Source organism: Heptranchias perlo, chromosome 36, assembly GCF_035084215.1.
Source record: "Heptranchias perlo isolate sHepPer1 chromosome 36, sHepPer1.hap1, whole genome shotgun sequence".
Lineage (NCBI taxonomy): Eukaryota > Metazoa > Chordata > Chondrichthyes > Hexanchiformes > Hexanchidae > Heptranchias > Heptranchias perlo.
Genome location: NC_090360.1, coordinates 5,667,664 through 5,693,250, shown reverse-complemented (window position 1 = coordinate 5,693,250; position 25,587 = coordinate 5,667,664). Strand labels below are relative to the sequence as shown.

Genomic DNA, 25,587 nt, shown 5'->3' with positions numbered 1-25,587 from the left:
AAACACAAGCACTGCTTCCGGGGGCGTCAGGGCAGTCAGCTGATCAAAGGTAGAGAGGGGAGAGAGAGAAGGAGGAAATGGGAAAAGGAGAGAGGGAGAGTGAGGAGAGAGAAGGGAGGAGGAAATGGGAAAAGGAGAGAGGGAGAGTGAGGAGAGAGAAGGAAGGAGGAAATGGGAAAAGGAGAGAGGGAGAGTGAGGAGAGAGAAGGAAGGAGGAAATGGGAAAAGGAGAGAAGGAGAATATGAGAGAAGGAAGGAGGAAATAAGAAAAGGAGAGAATGAGAATAAGAAGGAAGGAAGGAGGAAATTGGAAAAGGATAGAGGGAGAATGAGGAGAGAGAAGGAAGGAGGAAATAAGAAAAGGAGAGAGGGAGAGTGAGGAGAGAGAAGGGAGGAGGAAATGGGAAAAGGAGAGAGGGAGAATAAGAGAGAGAAGGAAGGAGGAAATAAGAAAAGGAGAGAAGGAGAATATGAGAGAAGGAAGGAGGAAATAAGAAAAGGAGAGAATGAGAATAAGAAGGAAGGAAGGAGGAAATTGGAAAAGGAGAGAAGGAGAATAAGAGGAGAGAGAAGGAAGGAGGAAATAGGAAAAGGAGAGAGGGAGAATGAGGAGAGAGAAGGAAGGAGGAAATAGGAAAAGGAGAGAGGGAGAATGAGGAGAGAGAAGGAAGGAGGAAATAGGAAAAGGAGAGAGGGAGAGTGAGGAGAGAGAAGGAAGGAGGAAATAGGAAAAGGAGAGAGGGAGAATGAGGAGAGAGAAGGAAGGAGGAAATAGGAAAAGGAGAGAGGGAGAATGAGGAGAGAGAAGGAAGGAGGAAATAGGAAAAGGAGAGAGGGAGAGTGAGGAGAGAGAAGGAAGGAGGAAATAGGAAAAGGAGAGAGGGAGAATGAGGAGAGAGAAGGAAGGAGGAAATAAGAAAAGGAGAGAAGGAGAATATGAGAGAAGGAAGGAGGAAATAAGAAAAGGAGAGAATGAGAATAAGAAGGAAGGAAGGAGGAAATTGGAAAAGGAGAGAAGGAGAATAAGAGGAGAGAGAAGGAAGGAGGAAATAGGAAAAGGAGAGAGGGAGAATGAGGAGAGAGAAGGAAGGAGGAAATAGGAAAAGGAGAGAGGGAGAATGAGGAGAGAGAAGGAAGGAGGAAATAGGAAAAGGAGAGAGGGAGAATAAGAGAGAGAAGGAAGGAGGAAATGGGAAAAGGAGAGAGGGAGAATGAGGAGAGAGAAGGAAGGAGGAAATGGGAAAAGGAGAGAGGGAGAATATGAGAGAAGGAAGGAGGAAATAAGAAAAGGAGAGAAGGAGAATATGAGAGAAGGAAGGAGGAAATAAGAAAAGGAGAGAAGGAGAATATGAGAGAAGGAAGGGGGAAATGGGAAAAGGAGAGAGGGAGAATGAGGAGAGAGAAGGAAGGAGGAAATGGGAAAAGGAGAGAGGGAGAGTGATCAGAGAGAAGGAAGGAGGAAATGGGAAAAGGAGAGAGGGAGAATAAGAGAGAAGGAAGGAGGAAATAAGAAAAGGAGAGAAGGAGAATATGAGAGAAGGAAGGAGGAAATAAGAAAAGGAGAGAAGGAGAATATGAGAGAAGGAAGGAGGAAATAAGAAAAGGAGAGAAGGAGAATATGAGAGAAGGAAGGGGGAAATGGGAAAAGGAGAGAGGGAGAATGAGGAGAGAGAAGGAAGGAGGAAATGGGAAAAGGAGAGAGGGAGAATAAGAGAGAAGGAAGGAGGAAATAAGAAAAGGAGAGAAGGAGAATATGAGAGAAGGAAGGAGGAAATAAGAAAAGGAGAGAAGGAGAATATGAGAGAAGGAAGGGGGAAATGGGAAAAGGAGAGAGGGAGAGTGAGGAGAGAGAAGGAAGGAGGAAATGGGAAAAGGAGAGAGGGAGAATGAGGAGAGAGAAGGAAGGAGGAAATGGGAAAAGGAGAGAAGGAGAATAAGAGAGAGAAGGAAGGAGGAAATAGGAAAAGGAGAGAAGGAGAATAAGAGGAGAGAGAAGGAAGAAAATAGGAAAAGGGGAGAGGGGGAATAAGAGAGAAGGAAGGGGGAAATAGGAAAAGGAGAGAGAGAGAAGGAAGGAGAATATGAGAGAAGGAAGAAGGGAATAGGAAAAGGAGAGAAGGAGAATAAGAGAGAGAAGGAAGGAGGAAATAGGAAAAGAAGAGAGGGAGAATAAGAGGAGAGAGAAGGAAGGAGGAAATAGGAAAAGGAGAGAGGGAGAATAAGAGAGAAGGAAGGAGGAAATAGGAAAAGGAGAGAGGGAGAATAAGAGGAGAGAGAAGGAAGGAGGAAATGGGAAAAGAGGGGAGAAAAGGAAGGAGTAAATAGGAAAAGGAAAGGAGAATGAGGGAAGAGAGAAGGAAGGAGGAAATGAGAAAAGGAGAGAGGGAGAATGAGGAGAGAAGGAAGGAGGAAATAGGAAAAGGAGCGAGGGAGAAGGAGAATATGAGAGAAGGAAGAAGGGAATAGGAAAAGGAGAGAAGGAGAATAAGAGAGAGAAGGAAGGAGGAAATAGGAAAAGAAGAGAGGGAGAATAAGAGGAGAGAGAAGAAAGGAGCAAATATGAAAAGAGGGGAGAAAAGGAAGGAGTAAATAGGAAAAGGAAAGGAGAATGAGGGGAGAGAGAGGGAAGGAGGAAATGAGAAAAGGAGAGAGGGAGAATGAGGAGAGGAGGAAATAGGAAAAGAAGAGAGGGAGAATAAGAGGAGAGAGAAGGAAGGAGGAAATAGGAAATGGAGAGAGGGAGGAAGTAGGATAAGGAGAGAGGGAGAAAAAGAGTCAGTAGGGAGGAAACAGGAAAAGGAGAGAGGGTGGAAATAGGAAAAGGAGAGAGGGAGAAAAAAAGGAGGGAAGGAAGAAGGAAACAGGAAAAGTAGAGGAGGAAAGAGAGAGGGAGAAAAAAGGAGAGAGAAGGAAGGAGGAAACAGGAAAAAGAAAGGAGGAAATAGGAAAAGGAGAGAGGGAAGAAATAGGAAAAGCAGAGATGAAGAAAAGAGAGAAGGAATGAGGAAACAGGAAAAGGAGAGAGGGAGGAAATGAAAAGGAGAGAGGGAGGAAATAGGAAAAGGAGAGAGGGAGAAAAAAATGAGAGAAGGAAGGAGAAATGGGAAAAGGAGGAAGAAATAGGAAAAGGAGAGAGGGGGAAGGAAGGAACAGGAAAAGGAGAGAGGGGGAAGGAAGGAACAGGAAAAGGAGAGAGGGGGAAGGAAGGAACAGGAAAAGGAGAGAGAGAGAGAGGAAAGGAGCAAACAGGAAAAGGAGAGAGAAGGAAGGAGGAAATAGGAAAAGGAACGGGAGAGAAAAGGAGATCAAAGAAAAGGGAGAAATAGAGAAGGGGAAAACAGAAAGATAGACAGAGGGCACTAGATGGGAAGGGAGTTGAGGAGAGGAAGAGAGTGACAGGGAGAGAGGTGGGGACAGACACAGACAAGGAGAGAGATGTGGAGGGGGAAAAATGGAGGAAGGGAGAGAGAGAAGTACAGAGGAAGGGGGAGAAAGAAGATGAGAGAAGCATAGACACACTGGGAATCACTGAGATAAAAAACAGATAGTTGGAGAGAGAGAGAACCAGAGAGACTCGGGCACAGAGATAGAGAAGCCAACCGATGCTCAGGGACAGAGAGGAAGTCCAACAAGCACAAAAAAGCAAAATTTCCAACATTGCTGGAGTTGGTCGGCTGTCTCTGGAGTGACTTTTCCACTGGTTTGAAGATGTAGTCGCCGCTGTTTTCTCCGGCATGCAATGGGCCCATAGGTGATGTCACTGGATCCACCCAATGTGCGAGGGAGAGGAGACTTGGCTTCAGGGTTCTCCATGATGGTAATAAACCTGATAGCTAAAAAGCACAGTTGAGGCTTCCTCTGCTACTCTCGGGGTTCGACCGATTATTGCCCTGCAGAGATACTCTGGAGAAAGGAATAGACTCCCATTTCCCTACCTGCTCACCTCAGCATGCACCAATACTTGACTGACGGCTGACAGGCTCCAGTGTCTTTGACTGCCCAATTACATAGAATGTACAGCACAGAAACAGGCCATTCGGCCCAACTGGTCCATGATGATGTTTATGCTCCACACGAGCCTCCTCCCTCCCTACTTCATCTAACCCAATCAGCTTATCCTTCTATTCCTTTCTCCCTCATGTTTGTCATGCTTCCCCTTAAATGCAGCTGTGCTAGTCTCCTCAACTACTCCTTGTGGTAGCGAGTTCCACATTCTCACCACTCTCTGGGTAAGGAAGTTTCTCCTGAATTCCCTATTGGATTTATTGGTGACTATCTTATTTTTATGGCCCCGAGTTGGATTACGTGCATGAGAATGGCCTTGTGAGGGGAGGGATTTCAGCCTCCTGCTATCCCCATCCATGGGTCCCTTAGGGCAGAATCGAAGATGCTGGGCTCTCTGGTCTGTGAAGCCACAATGATTCGATCGTCTTCAGTCCAATCCTGAAACAGAGCAGCAAATTCAAACAGTTAGTTTGTAACTTAGCATGGTAGGACAGGGGAATACGTGTATTGTTTGAATTTGGTGTTTTTGTATTGTATAATTATTTAAACGAGGCCCACAGAGATCCATGGTGTGGAACTAAACGGCCCACAGGGACAAAACTTTGGACACTCATGTTTCAGGCTATGGATTAAAATCAACAACTTGCATTTATATAGCGCCTTTAATGTAAACGTCCCAAGGCGCTTCACAGGAGCGATTATCAGACAAAAATTGACACCCAGCCAAAGAAAGAGACATTAAGGCAAGTGACCAAAAGCCTGGTCAAAGAGATAAGTTTTAAGGAGTGTCTTAAAGGAGGAGAGGCGGAGAGGTTTAGGGAGGGAATTCCAGAGCTTAGGGCCTGGGCAGCTGAAGGCACGGCCGCCAATGGTGAGGAGAAGGAAGTGGGATGCGCAAGAGGCCAGAGTTGGAGGAGCGCAGAGTTCTCAGAGGATTGTAGAGCTGGAGGAGGTTACAGAGATAGGGAGGGGGGAGGCCAGGGAGGGATTTGAACACGAGGTTGGGAATTTTAAAATCGAGGTGTTGCAGGACCGGGAGCCAATGTAGGTCATAAAGTTTTAGGGTTTAAGCCCCACTCCAGAGACTTGAGCACATGGTCTAGGTTGACACGCCAGTGCAGTACTGAGGGAGTGCTGCACTGTCGGAGGTTCTATCTTTTGGATGAGATGTTAAACCCTCTCAGGTGGATGTAAAAGATCCCATGGTACTATTTGAAGAAGAACAGTAGAGTTATCCCAGTGCCCTGGCCAACATTTATCCCTCAACCAACATCACAAACAGTTTATCTGGTTATTTATCTCATTGCTGTTTGTGGGGCCTTGCTGCAAATTAACCGCCATGTTTTCCTAAATTACAGCAATGACTACACTTCAAAAGTATGGCTATGAAGTGCTTTGAGAATTCCTGAAGTGGTGAAAGGTGCCATATAAATGCAAGTTATTTCTATAACGCTCCTTATAAAATAGTGCATGATCTCACCGAATACACGCAACGCCACAGAAGATCGGCCAGTGTCTATTCATTTTATAATAACTGTCCTATACCAATAATAAATGCTCTAGCCAAATTTATATTCAATTTCTAGAAACAAAGAACTTCCATTTATATATAGCACCTTTCACAGTTTCAAGGTGCTCCAAAGCGCTTTACATCAAATTAATTACTTTGCAAGTGTAGGCACTGTCGTTCTGAGTTGAGGACAACCAGAATGATTGAGGGGATGGAGGGATTGGATTATGAGGAGCGATTGTGTAAATTGGGAATTTTCTCACTGGAAAGGAGAAGGATGAGAGGTGATATAATTGCTGTTTTAGGATTCTAAAGGGGCTAGATAATGTAGACCATGTCGAGCTGTTTCACCTTGTCCAGAACAGTAGAACCAGAAGACAAGGGCTGCGTTTGAAGTGGGGTAAATTCGACATGAATATGTGGAAACCATATTTCAGAGAGTGAGTGGTCAATCTATGGAACAGGCCCCCTAGGGAGATGGTGGAAGCAATTAGTATTGATTCATCCAAATACAAATTAGATAGATTACTTTCATAAAGTAACATTTTGGGATTCAATATAAGAGTAATTTGAGATACGACATGTGGTGAGTGTAACAGGCTTGGGAGGATCAGGTGATTTTGGACCTATGGTTCCCAAAGCTCTCCACCGCTGGAGTTTTCCTCGCCTCATGTCTGGGTCTGTTGTAGACTAATTGATAGAGATTGATTGCTATGAATAGTCAACAACTCCATTATCATTGTATCATGCAATTACCAGCCCCCCCTCCTCTGTAACCTCCTCCAGCCTATAAACCCTCCGAGATCTCTGCTCTCCTCCAATTCTGGATTCTTGCGCGTCCCCAACGTTCATCATTCCACCATTGGCGGCCGTGCCTTCAGCTGCCTGGGCCCTAAGATCTGGAATTCCCTCCCTAAACCTCTCTGCCTCTCTCTCCTCCTTTGAGACGCTCCTTAAAACCTACCTCTTTGACCAAGCTTTTGGTCACCTGTCCTAATATCTCCTTACGTAGCTCAGTGTCAAGTTTTGTCTGATAAGTTTTGCTATTGTGAAGCACCTTGGGATGTTTTACTACGTCAAAGGTGCTGTATGAATGCAAGTTGTTGTACATGGACCTTGGTCGTTTCTCGTCTAGCAATTCCTATGTTGAGTCGATGAACACGTCTTCAGACAACATGATTCTGGTAACATGTCTTTGAGCTGAATTTTTTTTTTTGTGGCCCAAGAAAAATCAGTTGAAATTGCTCAGTCGCTTTGTCATTGTGATGTAATTCCTTTCTGTTGTCACGTGATTACAAATTACCAATGAGCAGTGGCTACTGTGGACCAACGACAGAGGAGATTTTTCAGTCACATTGTTCCATAGACCAAATACAGCATTCAAAACCAATGGGCAGCGGTTGCCACAGAGGTACAAGGGACCAATAAGTCCACACTATATAAACCGAAGCCTGCTGAATGCCCATTGCCCTCCCGTCCATCCATTATTGCCACTGGTCAAGAACCCTATCAAACAACAACAACAACAGCAACAACAACTCAGATTTATACAGCGCCTTTAACGTAGTAAAACGTCCCAGGGTGCTTCACAGGAGCTTTATCAAACAAAATTTGACTCCAAGCCACATAAGGAGATATTAGGACAGGTCAAGGAGGTAGGTTTTAAGGAGCGTCTTAAAGGAGGGTAGAGAGGCGGAGAGCTTTAGGGAGGGAATTCCAGAGCTTAGGGCCTAGGTAGCTAAAGGCACGGCTGCCAGTGGTGGAGCGATTAAAATGAGGGATGCGCAAGAGGCCAGAATTGGAGGAGTGCAGAGATCTTGGAGGGTTGTAGGGCTGGAGGAGGTTACAGAGGTAGGGAGGGGCAACACCATAGAGGGAATTGAAAACAAGGATGAGAATTTTAAAATCGAGGCATTCCAGGTCTATTCAGGTGCGTCCTGTACTTACCAACAGCCAATAAGATAGCTAGAAAACAACTCAATCAGAATAGTCACATCACGAAGAGTTGAAAGGTCACATGATCATTGTCAACCAATAAGATTCCTAGAAAGTGACCGCAACATTTAGAAAGTTGGCATGATTATTATTGACCATAGAGATATGACATGTGGACGCATCAATTTTTTAAAAATATAGATTGTGGTAGTAAAATTTTACATTGTTAATTGGCAGATTGTTGGTGAATCTCCAACAAAGAGACCCTCCTTTGATATTGAGCCCTCGGAGGCTTGTAATAATAACATGATAGAAATTTCTAAAGTCATTTTGGGAAATCCTTACACGGACGTTTGAAGACTCCAGCCATAGAATGTTTTGCTTTCCACTCAGCTGTTTATACTGCGGCGGCTTCTAATATTTGTACAATAAGCCAAATAATTGACGAGATGCATTTCTGCCCACATCCTTCAGACGCTAGTGGAAAAGATCAGCCTGAGTTCATCTGTAGTCAGAAAGAAAACGTGTTCAGCTTTGGAGTAAAAAAAATTGTAAAGACCAACAATTCATTCACATTCAGCTGTAAATAATTGTTTTGCAATTACCAGGACTATTTTAGAAAGAATAGTAATTTTAGTTGGGTGTTTTGTTTTATTTTTGGAAGATTTTTAGTCTAGTCTTTCGTTCCCAAATGTTAGTCATCTTTTAATTTTAGTCTTGGTAATATGTTGTCGAATATTCGGCAGACTGATTTACTCCCGTTCGATTTTCTTTCGCTTCATTGGAACACAAAATCAGGCGGAGTGGAAAACTGGCTGCCGATTTGCTATTGCCCATTTCGCACTGCCGCTCAAGTCAAATTTCACCATTTTCATTCGTTCATTTCAATTGCTGACACCAGTTTTACAATTTGGCAACTGCCCATCAGTGTTCTTTTAATCCCGGAATTAATCTTAACTTGAGTTTTACTCTCCCCTCCTTATCGCAAATTTTACTCTCAGCTTCATAAAAAAAATGTAGTTGTAACTTAATATGGTTGACAAAAGTACAATCATTTTTTCAATACCTATTATTTTCCTCATTTTGGTCGACTAAAACAGCACGGCTCACAATAAGTCAGAGAGAACTGTGTTTATAAGGGAAGGAAAATATTCCATGTAAAATAGAAAGTGGCTGTAAGGCTAGAAAGGATAAATAAATGAATGATGGGCTCAGATAGAATAAACTTTTATTTCTGTCACAGGAGATCAAGTACATTTTTTTAATATGTTTGAGAAATGATGAATCAGAGACACTCAAATCACAATGCATTGTGTCTCCAAACAAAAGATCAATCCATTTTTTTCAAACCCGCTGAATTCATTTAGGAACAAAACACATCGAGAAAAGAATACACTGTTTTATTGCTATACAGCGTCAGTGACCCGATGTACAATACACGGTATGCCCTCGTTTTTACTCTGCTGAGACTGACAATGAGTTGATCAACATCTTCCTTCCTTGTAACATAAAACCCCCATGGCAACGAGGGTGGTGGAGCAGCACTTTATGAGGCTATCCTGGAGACTGACTGAGGTTGCACATTGCCAAGGGGCGTTGCGTGCATGATCTGAAAGGGGACGGTGGGCGGAGTTACCATCACCATATATCAAGAGACTCAGAGGTGCATTTGCCAATTTTGCAGATAGGAGAGCCTGGGAGAATGAGGATGGCTTTTGCAGAATGATGAGATTCACCCGGTTACGATGCCTGTCTTTCCCAAGCCTAGTAAACAGTTAAAGAGGAAAGTCCACCCAGTGCCCTCAGGTAAGTGCAAGCTCTTTACGTGATCGTTGAGATGTTCTTAGCCCATTACAATCTAACGTAGAAGTTTGGATTTTATTTTATTGCATATCATATAACACCACTTCAGTGACGTCAGTTATAACAAACCTGTCAGCCCACCTGTCCCACTGGGCGGAGGTGACTTTTACTCAGATCTGAGTTGGGAATCAGAAATGACACCAATGACACCTTTTGCCATTACCATTTCCTTTTCCATTCATGAGAATAGTTCTTGTGATCTGATCCAAACCAGATGACTTCAGCGTATGTATTACATTCGCCACTGATTCTCTCTTCAACAGCCGCTGTTACTTATTTTTCTCTCCCATCTTTTTCCGCTGTCTCTTTAGACTCCTCCTGTCTCCTGTCCTGGGCCAATATTTATCCCTCAACCAATACCACTAAAACAGATGATCTGCTCATTATCTCATTGCTGCTCGTGGGATCTTGCTGTGCGCAAATTGACTGCTGCGTTTCCTATATCATAGCAGTGACTACATTTCAAAAGTACTTCATTGGGACATTCTGAGGTCATGAAAGGTGCTATATAAATGCAAGTCTTTCTTTCTTTAAGGATGTGCAGACCACCTAACTGTTTTCATGTCTCCTTGTCTCAGCCAATGAGAGGTCTGTGAGAATGCTGCATGGCCACTCACTTTCCATATTGCTGTCTGTCTCTCTCATGGGGGCGGGGGAAGGAGAGTGCCTCACCTGTCCTAGATGTGTCCCTGAGGGTGGGGAGAGCACCTCACCTGTCCTAGATGTGTCCCTGAGGGTGGGGAGAGTGCCTCACCTGCCCTAAAATGTCCGTGAGGGTGGGGAGAGCGCCTCACCTGTCCTTGATGTGTTCCTGAGGGTGGGGAGAGTGTCTCACCTGTCCTTGATGTGTCCCTGAGGGTGGGAGAGCGCCTCCTGTCCTTGATGTGTCCCTGAGGGTGGGGAGAGTGTCTCACCTGTCCTTGATGTGTCCCTGAGGGTGGGAGAGCGCCTCACCTGTCCTTGATGTTAATTGTATCCATATGATTTATATCAATTAGTGTTAATTGTATCCAGGTAGTGCGTACCAATTGGGGACTCTCGTGTATCCATTTATATGAGAGCTTATCTAGGGTATGAGGTGGATAATGTGGATCTCTGTAAATAAAGACTTGGAAGCAACTGAAGACCAGGCTCTAATATTCTATCTCTATCCTTCACCACCTGGCTATCCAATTTATTACACTTGATGTGTCCCTGAGGGTGGGGAGAGTGCCTCACCTGTCCTTGATGTGTCCCCGAGGGTGGGGAAAGTGCCTCACCTGTCCTTGATGTGTCCCCGAGGGTGGGGAAAGTGCCTCACCTGTCCTTGATGTGTCCCTGAGGGTGGGGAAAGTGCCTCACCTGTCCTTGATGTGTCCCTGAGGGTGGGGAAAGTGCCTCACCTGTCCTTGATGTGTCCCCGAGGGTGGGGAAAGTGCCTCACCTGTCCTTGATGTGTCCCTGAGGGTGGGGAAAGTGCCTCACCTGTCCTTGATGTGTCCCTGAGGGTGGGGAAAGTGCCTCACCTGTCCTTGATATGTCCCTGTAGTGGAGGGAAAATCGCAGTTGCTGTTTTATGAATATATCTAAACCAAATAGATTTGCATGTGTAACACTTTCAAGAGTGAGAGATGTGCTAGAAACAAGACATTTATATACTAGCAGATCTCCCATGGCATTGCTCATGGTGATTGCTCAAGGGATTTGCTATTTTATGACAATATGCCATGTACTTCACAATAGATTATCATCAGGGCCGCTGATTTACAGTGACAGAATAAGTCAAATCCCGCCATGTCAAATCAACAAAGTGCAACGGGAAACATGTTACAGGAAGTAAGTGTAACACTTAAAGGAAGTGTGTGCTATACACAAAACTTCATATATTACTGTTGAATCCTTGCTCACGGTTAGTTGAAGGAAATGGTGTAGCTTTTAGCTGTGTTTGTTGTAACAGGCTGAAGGGAGTTGCAGCGCCACCTCTGGAGCAAGTACAGATAACAGGCCTTCTTGCAATATTGGTTTTTAGTGTTTACAGCGCCACAGTGTGCAGGAAATAAGAATAGCAGGTGTTACCAATATGATTACTGTATCAACCCAAAGGTTTTATATATGTATAAAGATATGGTTATAATTAATCTATGTATATAATATAAAGCACATGTCCTGCTTTATATGTCTATAAAACAAAAATCTGTCATGTCTTTCTCATTAGTTGAAAGGACACTTCAGTAAAGTTCCATTTATTCTGATTGATTTCTGCAAAATTTGAGTGAATCAAAAAACATTTTACAGTACTCACGTCCTTCGCTGTCTCTCCCCATATCTCTCACAAACCCCTTCCACATCTTCCAACTCACAGTGAGCAATGCCACGGGGGTTTCTAGCATTGTACAATACATTGTGTTACTTGGTGTAACGCTTCTATCATAATAAAACAAGGTATCCTCTGACTCACAATGAGTAATGCCACGGGAGATCTGTCGGTAATGTATAATACAGTGAGTTAGATGGTGTACTGCTTCTATCATTATAAACCAAGTGAGAAATGCCATGGGAGGTCTGTTAGTATTTTTTGTTCCGATTCACTGTAAGCAATGCCATGGGAGGTCTGCTAGAATTATTTCCGACTCACCGTGAGCAACGTCACAGAAGGTCTGCTACTATTCTGTGTTCAGACTCACCGAGCACCGAGTAGTATTCTGTGTGTTCCAACTCTGTGAGCAATGCCACAGTAGGTCTGCTAGAATTCTATGTGCTCCAACTCTGTGAGTGATGCCAAGGGAGTTCTGCTAGCATTCTATGTGTTCCAACTGTGAGCAATGCCGCAGGAGGTCTTCTGGTATTTAAATAAAATTCTTCCTGTAAAATGTTGCATCGTAGCAGGTTGTGCAGAGCAATAATTTCTCAACGTGGAATGCAAGCTGTGTGAGGGATATAGGGAACAGCTGATACCTGCAGGACACCTCCAGCTGATGCCATTGCTTTTTAAGAGAGGTGCCAACATAGGATATTATAAGATTAATACACAGAATGATCAGACTGGAAACTTAATCAATTGAATAATATATTAGCCAGCGTGTTAATATCTGCCAATACCCTAGCTTAACATTTAATGAAGATCAATGTGGTTTTAATGCACTTCAGTGAAACTCCTAAGGGGACGTGATTATAAACTGAGGAAATCGCGAGCCAAGTTCAGTTAGCGGAGTAATTTCACACTTTTAGTTCTGTCAATGTGGACACTTGAACTCCAGAGACTTCAGCACAAAAATTTAGACTGACTCTCCCAGTGCAGTACCGAGGGAGCGCCGCACTGTCGGAGGTGCCATCTCTCAGATGAGACGTTAAACCGAGGCTCCGTCTGCCCTCTCTGGTGGATGTAAAAAAAGAAGAGTAGGGGAATTCTCCCTGGGGAGTCCTGGCTAATATTTATCCCTCAACCAACATCACTAAAAAAACAGATTATCTGGTGATTATCTCATTGCTATTTCTGGCACCTTGCTGTGTGCAAATTGGCTGCCGCGTTTCCTACATTGCAACAGTGACTCCACTTCAAAAGTACCTCATTGGCTGTAAAGTGTTTTTGGACATCATGAGGTTGTGATAGGCGCTATATAAATGCAATTTTTTTTTCTTTTAACCTATCACCAATAGTGAGAAATACAGGCCAGAAGGTCCAGATTCAATCTCTGGTCTGTGCAGATTTCAGCCGGCACTACAGTTGGCTGGAATTGGGAGGGGGTAAAAAATCAACTAGGGTTTCTGCTCCTGGCTGTTATCCAGTGACTCTTGACGGGAAAGTGCAGGGGGCTGAAAGTCGAGTGAGGACAGGATCAGGCTGGACTGTGATGCCACTGTGGTCGATAAATCTGCCCACGCTCACTGTCTGGGCTCACACTTGAAGAACGAGCATTTGGGCAAGGTAACAAAGGGCGCCCAATGTTTGTGGAACTGTGTCCCAGAAGGAGCCAATGGAGGAGGGACCGAAAATTGGGCAAAAAGAAACCTCCCATCCAATCCGACGGAACTGTGAATGCATTTTCACGATTGAAGTTTACTTACTTATTGTGCTCTCACACATAGGAAGCTTCCTGTGCGGGCCTTCTACAAGTTACAGCCAATACTTATTTAGTTTTTGACCTGTATGTAGACCAGTCCCTAGCATTCCGTTGAGTGTTGCTTTAACTTGAGGCAAATCTGAGTGCAAGCAAGATGGGAGGGAGAGGAAAAGCTGGAGGAAGAGCCATTCCAAAATAGCTGGCCGATTCAGAGTGATACTGATTTCAAAATCCTTGTCCACGTTTATGAATGTCTCCACAGATTCAGCCCACTCCTTCTCCACACCTTCCTCCAGTTGCCTGTCCCAGCTCACACACTCAGCTCCTCTGAATTTGGTTGACTATTCATCTCCCCCCCGCCCCCACTCCTCCCACTGTTCCACCTCACTGCTGAGGGGCCAAGCTTTAACAGCTGTGCACTCTCTTCCTAAACCCTTCCGCTTTGCTACATCTCTCCCCACTTTCAAAAGCCTCCACAAAACCCAGCTGTCCGACCACAGCCTCAGCTACCTCCCTTAACAATTTCCCAATTCCGAGTACCATCTATCTCAGTGGCACCACTCTCGCCTCTGAACCAGAGGGTTGTGTGTTCAAGCTCTCCTACAGGACCTGAGCATATAGTCTATACTTGGAGGTATTGTCTTCCGAATGAGCCGTTAAACTGAGGCTGCCATGGCAATATTTGAAGAAGAGCAGGTGAGTAGTCCTGGTGTCCTGGCCAACATTTATCTCACCGCTGTTTGTGGTATCTTGCTGTGTGAAAATTGTTTGCTGCGTTTGTCTTCGTAACAACACTGACTACATTATTTTAAAAAAGCAATCCGTTGGCTGTGAAGCACATTGGGACGTCCTGAAGTCATAAAAGGTGCAATACGAATGCAAGTTCACTCTTTCTTTCTTTCCCGCTCAGTATTTGTTCCCTCTAAGAACATAAGGAATAGGAGCAGGAGTAGGCCATATGGCCCCTCGAGCCTGCTGCGCCATTCAATAAGATCATGGCTGATTTTTACCTCAACTACACTTTCCTGCCCGGCTCCCATATCCCTTGAAGTGAATATCTGTGAAGTGCCTTGGGATATTCTGCTACATTAAAGACGCTGTATTAGGGTAAGCTGTGGTGTGAGACAGTACATGCACCAAAGAAAAAAATGAGGTAAAAATTTAAAGGTAAATATCCTAAAAGAAATAGCTGGTACACGTAGGGAGTGAAATCGGTCTTTGGTGATAGTGCAAAATGAGCGATGGCGAATCGGGAGCCTGTTTTACACCCTGTCTGGTTTACTAGACCAAAGACCAATTTCACCCCATAGGGTCCCCTTCAGTGTCTCTAGTCCAGGACAGATGATCACGGGGCCCGTCTTTTGCCCCAAACTCCTCTCCCATTGAGTACCAAATCCAGACAGAATGTCAGGCACAGTTCCGAAACAAAATGAGCATAAAGAGTGAGAATAGAAAGCTAGGAACTGTGAAGATGGGGAGTGATGGTCAGGGAGCAGTGAATGTGGAACAGTTTGCTCAGTGGTTGGCTGTAAGGAATGTTGCCGTGGAGACAGAGCATGGTTGGGATGTGCAGGTGCTCAATCCATTGAGAAGATTTGTGGAAAAGAGATTACACGGCTGAATCAGATTAACTCGCGGAGCTAAAAATAAAGGAGCCCTCTGAATCGGCAGGGCGGGTCAGGTAGAAAAGAGTTCTTTACTGAGAAAGGAAGCTCAGATTTGTCGACATACCGTGGAGGCTGAAACTATTATCTGTCTCAAATGCAGCTGACCAGCTTTGTGTTCGCCAGATGGTTAATGGCTGTCCTCCTGCTGGACTAGGTATTGAATCCAGTATGTGGAGAATGTCTGTAACCTGCATCAGCCCTACAACCCTCCGAGATCTCTGCGCTCCTCCAATTCTGGCCTCTTGCGTATCCCCGATTTTCATCGCTCTGCCATTGGCGGCCGTGCCTTCAGCTACCTAGGCCCTAAGCGCTGGAATTCCTTCCCTCTCTGCCTCTCTACCTCTCCCTCTCCTCCTTTAAGATGCTCCTTTAAACCTACCTCTTTGACCAAGCTGTCGGTAACCTGCCCCAATATCCTTTTGTGGCTCAGTGTCAAATTTTGTTTGATAATCGCTCCCGAGAAGCGCCTTGGAATGTTTTACTATGTTAAAGGAGCTTTATTAATGCAAGTTGTTGTTGTTGTGTACCAAAGTGCTCTCTCAACTGTTCGTGCTGTCTCTTATGCCTTGTCTCTCCACTACGGTCAAATCTGCTACACGCTAAATGTTCCGTAAGTTAGTTCCCCCCCGCCCCACACCCCTCCCCGTGAATTATTCTCTGGAATTGCGCTATTGTTATGAAATGCCAAATAATTGACGTGTTTTTCTCACCTGAGGTTCCTGGATGATTGCAGGCTGCGAGTACTTACTGACTGACAACTTTAAACAAGTAAGATGGTTTTTTGAGAGGCTGGAGTGAGAATGGAGTTAGTGGATAACCTGCGAGTGAATTGTAGGGTAATGAAAGTGAGCGATTCTGAATCACATGATGTCGTGACTACAAGACTGAGCCTAGAGCTAAAAAAAAAAACAATTCCGGCTGAAATGACACTGAATTTAAGGATGAGTCAACTCAATCCAAGTCACACGAGATGAATGTGAATCAGGAAGTGTGTTTGGCCCACATTAACTTATTCATTCAGAAAAACCCTACAGTCCATCACAACATTCAGCTGTTTCTTAAATGATTCCAGGGTTTTGCCCCCACTATCCTACACTGAGGTTTGTTCCACGTGCTGATCACTTTTTAGGGGGAGTTTTAACTTTGGGCGATGATGTGAAACTCATGATGTGATGTGATATTGACTTCGATGGACAGGAAAGTCGGACATGGTGTGTAACAGGCGACTGATACGATATCGCCCCGTTTACACTATCGGCCAAAGTTACAATTAACCCCCTTTGTGTAAAGAAGCACTTTCTGACAGCCCCCACACACCTAAAAAAATAGATGGTACAGTCATTTATCTCATTGCTGTTTGTGGGAGCTTGCTGTGCACAAATTGGGTGCCTTGTTTCCTACATTACAACAGTGAGTAAACTTCAAAAGTTCTTTATTGGCTGCAAAGCGCAAGTTCTTGCTTTCTTAGATTTGGTGACATTTTTCAGCAGTTCCCTTGTTGAAACTACACCTCCCTCGGGACCAAGTGACAAGTCAGACACGACTTACAGACAGATTTAAGTAGGTCTGTGCAGAGTATGACCGGAATGCCTCCAGGCTCACCTGCTTGTTGCTGCATCTGTAACTATTTCTGTAGCTATGCCAACGGGAGGCAAATTAGTAGGTTGCTGCAGTGAGGGAAGTGATACAATCTGCTGCTGCTATAAATGATTGATGCTGTACTGTTCTAATTAAAATTCAGCCATCTGCATGGTTTGTTCTGAGGATGGAGTATCAGTTTCATTGCTCTCTGAAATCAGTACAATGTCAGATAGTTCTAACCCACTGGGGGAGTGAGAAGAGGAGATTGGAACAAGTATGATCTAACAGTACAAAATATACTGCAGAATGATGCATTCTACACTCTGCTCAATTTCTCTCATCCTCTCCCTCTTTTCTCCCAGTTTAACACCTATTATCACTTCTCTGTTGGCTCTAAACCTAGGATCTATTAGTATATCCTAGCACTAGCTGCTAGAATCATAGAAAGGTTACAGCACAGAAGGAGACCATTTGGCCCATTGAGTCCGTGCCGGCTCTCTGCGAGACCAATCCAGCTAGTCCCACTCCCCCGCCTTTTCCCCATAGCCCTGCAATTTTTTTCCTTTCAAGTACTTATCCAGTTCCCTTTTGAAGGCCATAATTGAATCTGCCTCCACCACCGCCTTGGGCAGTGCATTCCAGATCATAACCACACGCTGTATAAAAAAGTTTTCCCTCATGTTCACCTTTAGTTCTTTTGCTAATCACCTTAAATCTATGTCCTCTGGTCCTTGACCCTTCTGCCAATGGGAACAGTTTCTCTCTATCTACTCTGTCTAGACCCTTCATGATTTTGAATACCTCTTATCAAATCTCCTCTCAACCTTCTCTGTTCCAAGGAGAACAACCCCATACTGCATCTATCTATCTATTTACCTTTCTCTCTCTCTCTCTATCTCCCCTGCTCTCTCTCTCTCCCTCTCCATCTCTCCCCCTCTCTCTATCCTTGTCATGTTTGGTTCAGTGGGCTGCACTCTTGCCTCTGAATCAGGTTGTAAGCCCCACTACAGAGATTTGAGCACAAAGTCCAGGCTGACATTTCAGTGCGGTACTGAGGGAGCGCTGCATTATTGGAGATGTTGAATTGAGAACCTGTCTATCCGTTCAGATGAACATAAAAAGATCCAATGGTACTGTGCAAGGTCGAGTAGGGGAGCCCTTCCAGAGTCCTGGCCAACATTTGTCCCTCAACCAAAACCACCAGAACAAATTAAATGGTCAGTTGTCTCATTTGCTGTTTGTGGGATCTTGCTGTGTGAACATTGGTTGACATGCTTGCCTACAAAGCAACAGTGACTCCATCCACAGTAATCCACTGGCCCGCGGCTCAGTGGGTAGCACTCTCGTCTTTGAGTCAGAAGGTTGTGGGTTCACTCCAGGGACTTGAGCATAAATTCGAGGCTGACACTCTAATACAGTGCTGAGGGAATGCTGCATTGTCAGAGGCACTGTCTTCTGGATGAGATATTAAATCAAGGCCCCGTCAGTCAGCTCATGTTGACGTTACAGATCCCACAATCGTTCATTCGTTTGCTGTTTGTGGGACCTTCCCGTGCGCAAATTGGCTATCACGTTTGTCTACATACCAACAGTAACTGCACTTCAAAAGTAATTCATTGGCTACAAATGTTAATTGTATGATTTATATCAATTAGTGTTAATTGTATTCAGGTGGTGGGAACTCTCTTGTATCCTTTTTATAGGAGAGCTTATCTAAGGTGTGGAGTGTGTGTAAGGGGAATCTCTGTGAATAAAAGCTTAGAAACAACTAAAGGCCAGGCTCTAGTAGTCTATCCTTTTACTACATGGCTATCCATTTATAACAACAAAGAGCTTTGGGACAACCTAAGGATACTATATAAATGCAAGTTCATTCTTATATTGCTCTCTGCTCACTTCTCGTCTGTCTGCTCTCTGCTCACTTCTCGTCTGTCTGCTCTCTGCTCACTTCTCGTCTGTCTGCTCTCTGCTCACTTCTCGACTGCCTGCTCTCTGCTCACTTCTCGTCTGCCTGCCTGTGCTCTGCTCGCTCCCCGTTTGTCTGCTCTCTCCGTCTGTCTGCCCTGTGCTCGCTCCCTCGCTGTCGTCCTTCCCCTGCTCGATGTATTCCCTCTGTCTCCTGGGCCTCAGCCCTTGCCTGCTGTTTGCTCTCCACCCTATTTTAAACTTGCTCTTGTGCTTGTTCCTGGGTCCCGGGCCTGGGACATATTCTAGTAACTGTTATTTATATTTAATGTCAGTTGAGACTCTGTGAAAACATTGTAACTTGATTTGTTTTGTAAATTCTGAAGGTCGCTCTATGCTTTTTCTCAGAGTTTCGACTGAAATTTTTGAATTTACTCAACATTCTCACCTTGTGTTTGATGTTTAGAAAATGTGTGCAAGGTTCTGATCTGACTAAGATGGATAAGTGATCAGTGCACACACGTTACGCTCCATGGCCGTGCAGGATAACAGCTGATCTCGTCCTTGTTGCCCATTTCCAGTTCATCATTCAGATTCTAATGAGGCGATTGGATCTCAGCCACACATCTACCCAGGGCAAAGTCTGCAGAACAAGTCATCCTGGACAGAGGTTCTGGGGAGTTTGGCGGCTCAGGTCGGTAAATCACCCCCCCCCTCCAAGTGTCTACCTTAGGAAGGTGGGGAAGGCTGTAGAGGTGCTGTCGAAGAAGCCTTGGCCACTTGCTGCAGTGAATCCAGTGGATAGTACGCACTGCAGCCACGGTACGCCAATGGCGGTGGGAGTGGATGTTTAAGCCAGTGGATAGGGTAGACGTAGAGAAGATGTTTCCAGATGGCGGGGGAGACCAGAACCAGGGACCATAAATATGTGATAGTCACTAATAAATGCAATTGGGGATTCAGAGAATTTACTCAGAGAGTGGTTAGAATGTGGAACTCACTACCACATGGAGTAGTTGAGGCGAATAGCATAGATGCATTTAAGGGGAAGCTGGATAAACACATGAGGGAGAAAGGAATAGAAGGATATGCTGATAGGGTGAGATGGAGTAGGGAGGGAGAAGGCTTGTGTGGAGCATAAACACAACTGCAAAGATGAGTTGGGCTGAATGGCCTGTTTCTGTGCTATAGTTTCGATGTAATTCTGTGTAATGGATGGGCTGCCAGTCAAACCGACCCCAAATGAAAGCAGAGCAATGCAGTCACTTCTTGTTTCCAATTTCCTTCCCTCCTCTCGAAGGAACTGACTCTTGCTGGGTAGAGCCAGCTTTCCAATACCTCACCCAAGTGGCTATTCTTCATATGTGACCTCCCCCCCGCCCCCCCCCCACCCCGCCCTCAGTCAGTGAGAGTGACCAGCCGAGAGCCTACCTTACCATAAAGGGTATCGCAGCTCGGCCTGATCCTGTTCTCAGTGACACTCACAAGCGCACTCTCTGTGTCATTGGACAGCGGGCTGAAATGCGATCCTGGCTGATTTTTGTTTCTCACCCTCCCCATCCCATGGGCACCGAGGCAAATAGTAGCACCCACCACCACCCCCCACCCCCCACCGCTGCCGTGACCAAGACCAGGAGTCGAACCTTGATACCTTCTGGTTTTTATGGTTTGAGAAGAAGGCCCAGCACCACCTTCTCAAGGGGCAACTAGGTCGATGGGCAATAAATGCCAGCTCTGCCAGTGACGCCCATGTCCTGAGAATGAATATGTATATAAAGAGCTGGGGCTCTTTTCTCTCGAAAAGAGAAGACTGAGGGGTGACCTGATATAGGTCTTTAAGATTATGAAAGGATTTGAGAGGGTAGATGTAGAGAAGATGTTTCCACTTGTGGGGGAGTCCGGAACTAGGGGCCATAAATATAAGATAGTCACTAATAAATCCAATAGGGAATTCCGGAGAAACTTCTTTACCCAGAGAACAGTTAGAATGTGGAACTTGCTACCACATGGGGTAGTTGAGGCGAATAGCATAGATGCATTTAAGGGGAAGCTCGATAAACACATGAGGGAGAAAGGAATAAAAGGGTACGCTGATGGGGTTAGATGAAGAGGGGTGGGAGGAGGCTCGTGTGGAGCATAAACACTGGCACGGACCTGTTGGGCCGAATGGCCTGTTTCTGTGCTGTACATTCTACGTAATTCTATGTATAAAAAAGCGACCCTACTCCCAATTTCCCCGCCGCTTTCCAAGTGTCTTGTAGAATAATTTTATCTGTTGTTGTGTCAGGGTACGTTCTGCATGGAGCAGCTGAGGGAAACGGCAGCCAACCTGAACCTAGAGCAGAGCCGCCTGAGGCCAATCAACCTCTTACAGGAAAGGACTGTCCCGCGAGCAGAGCCGGCAACAGCACCTGAGCCAAACCTGACCCCTCGCCTTGGCAAATTGAACTGCTGCTCCGAGTAAGAACCAGACACCACCGGCACAGCACAGCAACGTCTAAAGAAAGAAAGAACTTTCATTTATATAGCGCCTTTCATGACCTCGGGACATTCCCAAAGCGCTTTTACAGTCAATGGAGTACTTTTTTTTTTGGAAGTATAGTCACTGGTGTTATGTAGGGAAACGCTGCAGCCAATTTGCGCACAGCAAGATCCCACAAATAGCAATGAAGTAAATGACCAAATCATCTGTTCTTAGTGATGTTGGTCGAGGGATAAATATTGGCCCAGAACACCGTGGTGCACTCCTCTGCTCTTCTTCGAAATAGTGTTGTGGGATTTTTTTTTGTGCCCATCTGAGCGGGCAGACGGGGCCTCTAGCTAAACTTCACACAGTGCATGAGATAAATATTCAGCACTGGGTATCATGGGGGACTGACATCAATCAAGGTTCACAAGGATGATACCAGAACTGAGAGGATAGACTTATCAGGGAAGGCTGAACAGGCTGGGGCTCTTTTCTTTAGAAAAGAGAAGGCTGAGGGGTGACCTGACAGAGGATTTTAAGATAATGAAAGGGTTTGATAGGGTAGATGTAGAGAAAATGTTTCCACTTGTGGGGGAGAACAAAACTAGTGTCATAAGTATAAGATAGTCACTAATTAGTCCAATAGGGAATTCAGAACAAAACTTCTTTACCCAAAGAGTGGTTCGAATGTGGAACTCGCTACCACAAGGAATAGTTGAGGCGAATAACATAGATGCATTTAAGGGGAAGCTGGATAAACACATGAGGGAGAAAGGAATAGAAGGGTATGCTGAAAAGGTGAGATAGAGTAGGGAGGGAGGAGGCTCGTGTGGAGCATAAATGCCGCCATGGACCAGTTGGGCCGAATGGCCTGTTCCTGTGTTGTAGTTTTGATGTAACTTGATCCCATGCACCCAGTGGGGAGCCAGCTTGAAGTGAGGGTGGGGACACAGCACTGAGACTACGGTCCGTGCTCCCATCGAGCGGCACTCCCCTACTGGTGAATTTACAAGGCATACAGGAGTGGTACCTCATTTCCATAGAAGCACGTGCCATTTGTTAGGGAGATTTATGATCATATGCTTGCTGTGTCTGAGGTATGGGACTGGTAGATAGCTGGTCACTCATCAACAACACGGATTGTATAAACATTTCTATTGGGGTGGATGAACGTGCCCAGTTTACAGCATGAACCACATAAACAGAAGCTTACACTCCTTTCCCAGTGTGGTGAGCTCATACCTTTTACACAGGGTGACCTGTGTTAAAATTCTGTTTCAGTGGTGCATAACAGAAGGCCACAGGGTGAAGTCTGGCCTGCTGGTTAGCTGCAGAGAGGCTCACAAAACAACAGTGACTGCACTTTGAAACATTTCTGAGAGATGTGATAAGGTGCATGTCGTTCTCTTTCTCTCTTTCCTCTCTCCCTTCTCTCACTTCCTCTCTCTCTCTTTCTCCCCTTCTCTCTCTCCCCTTCCCTCTCTCTCTCTCTCTTCCTCTCTCTCTCTCTCTCTCAATTTATATATATATCGGCATAGTAGTTACAGCACAGGAAGAGGCCATTCGGCCCATCGTGCCTGTGCCAGCTCTTTGAAAGAACTATCCAATTAGTCCCATTCCCCTGCTCTCTCCCCATAGCCCTGTAAATTTTTTCCCTTCAAGTGTTCATCCAATTCCCTTTTGAAAGTTACTATTAAATCTACTTCCACCACCCTTTTAGGCAGTGCATTCCAGCTCTCTGTGTAAAAAAAAAATGTTTCCTCATGTCAACTCTGGCTCTTTTGTCGATCACCTTAGACCTGTGTTCTCTGGTTACTGACCCTTCGTATAAAACAAAATATGAGAGAGATTGGATAGCTACAGTTGTTCTCAGTGCATCTGGACTAGGGAGAGGAACATCAGGCAAGGTTCCCGGCCCTGTCTGCTGGCCAGTCACACCTGCCGGAAAAGGCACGTCTGTCGACTTTGGGTAATGACAGGATTGGGCTCAGCTGCACTGCCTATCCTGGTTAAATAGCCACAGTTGGTGTGTGAGATTCAGACAGACACAGGCAGTGAATTTGCACAACATTGGGGAACAGCACGGTATTTTCTACGTGTGCAGAGCTCATGAGACAGGTGTTGCCGCTATAAATGTTCTGTTTTCCTTTTTGCTTCTATAGTGTGTTTCAGTGTACACTGGTGAATGTTCCACAGACTCAGGCACTGCTGAAACAGGTGAAACTCCCTCTGGGTCTCATCTTCCAACCGTTCAAGGATTCCAGGGTAAGCAGAGTGAGACGGGATGAATGTTCCTTTGGGCTGTAAGGGTCCTTAACCCATCCTCGTACCTTAAATTATGGATCAATTTACATTTTCAAGACAGATCGATAGATATTTGTAAGGTAAGGGTATCAAGGTGTATGGAGAAAAGAAATGGGGTTTCAGTACAGATCAGCCATGATCTAATAGAATGGCGGAACAAGCTCGTGGGGCTGAATGGCCTACTCTTGTTCCCATGTTGCTAAATTCTTGATATCTGGTATCATCTTCATTGCCCCCCCACCCCCTTCTGTCCCCTATGACCAGAACTGCCCACAGTACTTCCTTCCTATAACCAGAACTGCACATAGTCTTAGAGACAGAGTCTAACCAGAGCCTTGTACAGCAACAATGCAACTTCCTTAGATTTCCAAGCATTCTTCGTCTTGCTATAACTCCTCCATTAATAATGAATCGTCCCTGATGGAATGCCCTGCATCTCTGTAAATTCACCCTCCAAATGACCGTGCAGATGCAGCTATATTGGGGTCGACAGCTCTGGTTGGACATATTCCTGGAGATGTCATCACATGACCTCTCACCTCCAACTGCCTCTCACCCCCCCCCACACTCCCGCCATTGGTCACCCAACATGTCCATCCTCGCTGCCCCTCCTCCACCTTCCCATGGCCAATCAGAAAGTGAATAGACTCTTCAGTACCTGATTGGATGATTCTTGACTCTCAGTAAAACTGCTTTTTTCCCCCATGTCTGATATTTTTATAACTAATAAACAAAAGTGTTGAAAGTAAATTTTTTATATATAAAAAAACAATTTTTTTTTAATGTCCCTATGATTTTTCTCCCAGCAGTGTCCTGGAGATTAATCTTCAATTCCTGGAGACTCCAGGGCAATCCTGGAGACTCCAGGGCAATCCTGGAGGGTTGGTGACCCTAAGCCATATAATGGAGCAGTGACAAAGCCACATTGATTATAATAAATGCTGATACAATTTTGGTAACATGACTTGTTACCATCTCATTTTCCAGGAGCCTCCGCTGCTGATCACCGATGTTCCTCCTCGCTGCTCAGCGTGTCAGACCTACATCAACCCCTTTGTTACCTTCATCAACCAGCGGCACTGGAAATGCAACAGTTGTTTCTTGCTCAATGATGGTAGGAGCACTCTAGGAGATTGGCTTGATCTGCTTCGGGAGCATTCGGCGTTCAAACGTTTAGGTTGATGTTCAAAATTCAGTGGAGAATAATGGATACCTTGGGAGTATGTAGTCGAATCAGAGAGTTCAGACGTCATCATGAGGCACAAGAGGAATGCTCAAATGGGTTAGAACTGTAATTTCGAACATGGGATCTGATGAAATGCAGAATGCAACAGAGTTGAGGGCAGTTTTATCTTCTATTGCTCCAAAGGGAGGGTTGTCCAGATTAAAATTGTCAGGGAGGAAGGTGCCTGTAGGCGATGAAGGATTAGTAACGGATATAATCACACACGTTTATTGACTGATGGAAATTGCAAGTTGTTCCAGGTTTACTTTCTCCAGGTGTCAGCCGTGGTTCTGTGGGTAGCACTCTCGCCTTTGAGTCAGAAGGTTGTAGGTTCGAGTCCCACTCCAGAGACTTGAGCACAAATTCTAGGCTCACACTTAGGGAGTGCTGCACTGACGGAGGTGACGTCTTTCAGATTAGATATTAAACCGAGGCCCCATCTGCCTGTCACAGAGGGATGTAAAAGATCCCAAGGCACTATTTTGAAGAAGAGCAGGGGAGTTCTCCCCAGTGCCCTGGCCAATGTTTATCCCTCAACCAACACCCAAACACTTAATTTAATTCACTGCTCAGTGAGCAACAGTTTTACTTCACCCACCTGCATTACCAAAAAAAAAAAAAACACGAACTGGAAACACAGCCCGAAAAGGACGTGTCGTATCAATGGGGAGTCAATCGGTGGGGATAGGGAGGGGCTGAATCAGCCCAGAAGGGATCAGGTGCAGTGGGAGAGTGGGGAATGAAAGTCTGGAGATGGAGGGACACAACTGCGACTGACAGTTGCAACAGAGCTGCCCCTCAGTGTGGTTTACAGGAGGGAGAGTGCAGGACAGAAGAAGGGAAAGAGTAAACGGAAATAGAGGGGAACCAAAAGCACAACCAAAGAGGTAAGTTTGTAAGGGGCATTTGAAAGAAGGGAGAGTGGGGAAGTCATACTATTACGCTGATTTTCAGTCACAGTCGAGCAGGAAGTTAAGTGGCCCCAGGATAGTTGGGGAGTCCCAGTTTATGTGTGTACATCTCCCAGGTGCACATGCACCGTGTACGTTCCAAATATGTGCTACATATACCGACCAGTGCTATCT

The 25,587-nt window shown here is 45.2% G+C and overlaps 1 protein-coding gene across 4 annotated transcripts in view; it reads left to right on the top strand.

The window, feature by feature from the left end:
* Positions 1-24: 24 nt before the first annotated feature.
* The window catches only part of LOC137304024 (protein transport protein Sec24B-like), a 49,026-nt gene continuing 23,463 nt past the window's right edge, over positions 25-25,587 (top strand). The window contains exons 1-6 of one of the 4 annotated variants that reach the window (XM_067972424.1): positions 25-3,817; positions 9,135-9,256; positions 19,088-19,200; positions 20,794-20,966; positions 23,136-23,238; positions 24,265-24,391. In XM_067972424.1, the coding sequence (XP_067828525.1) occupies positions 9,196-9,256; positions 19,088-19,200; positions 20,794-20,966; positions 23,136-23,238; positions 24,265-24,391 (577 nt within the window). In that variant the 5' untranslated portion in view covers positions 25-3,817; positions 9,135-9,195. Of the gene's footprint in view, positions 3,818-9,134; positions 9,257-18,972; positions 19,201-20,793; positions 20,967-23,135; positions 23,239-24,264; positions 24,392-25,587 lie in introns of those variants that run through there. The other 3 variants (XM_067972423.1, XM_067972426.1, XM_067972425.1) reach the window with 3 other exon arrangements.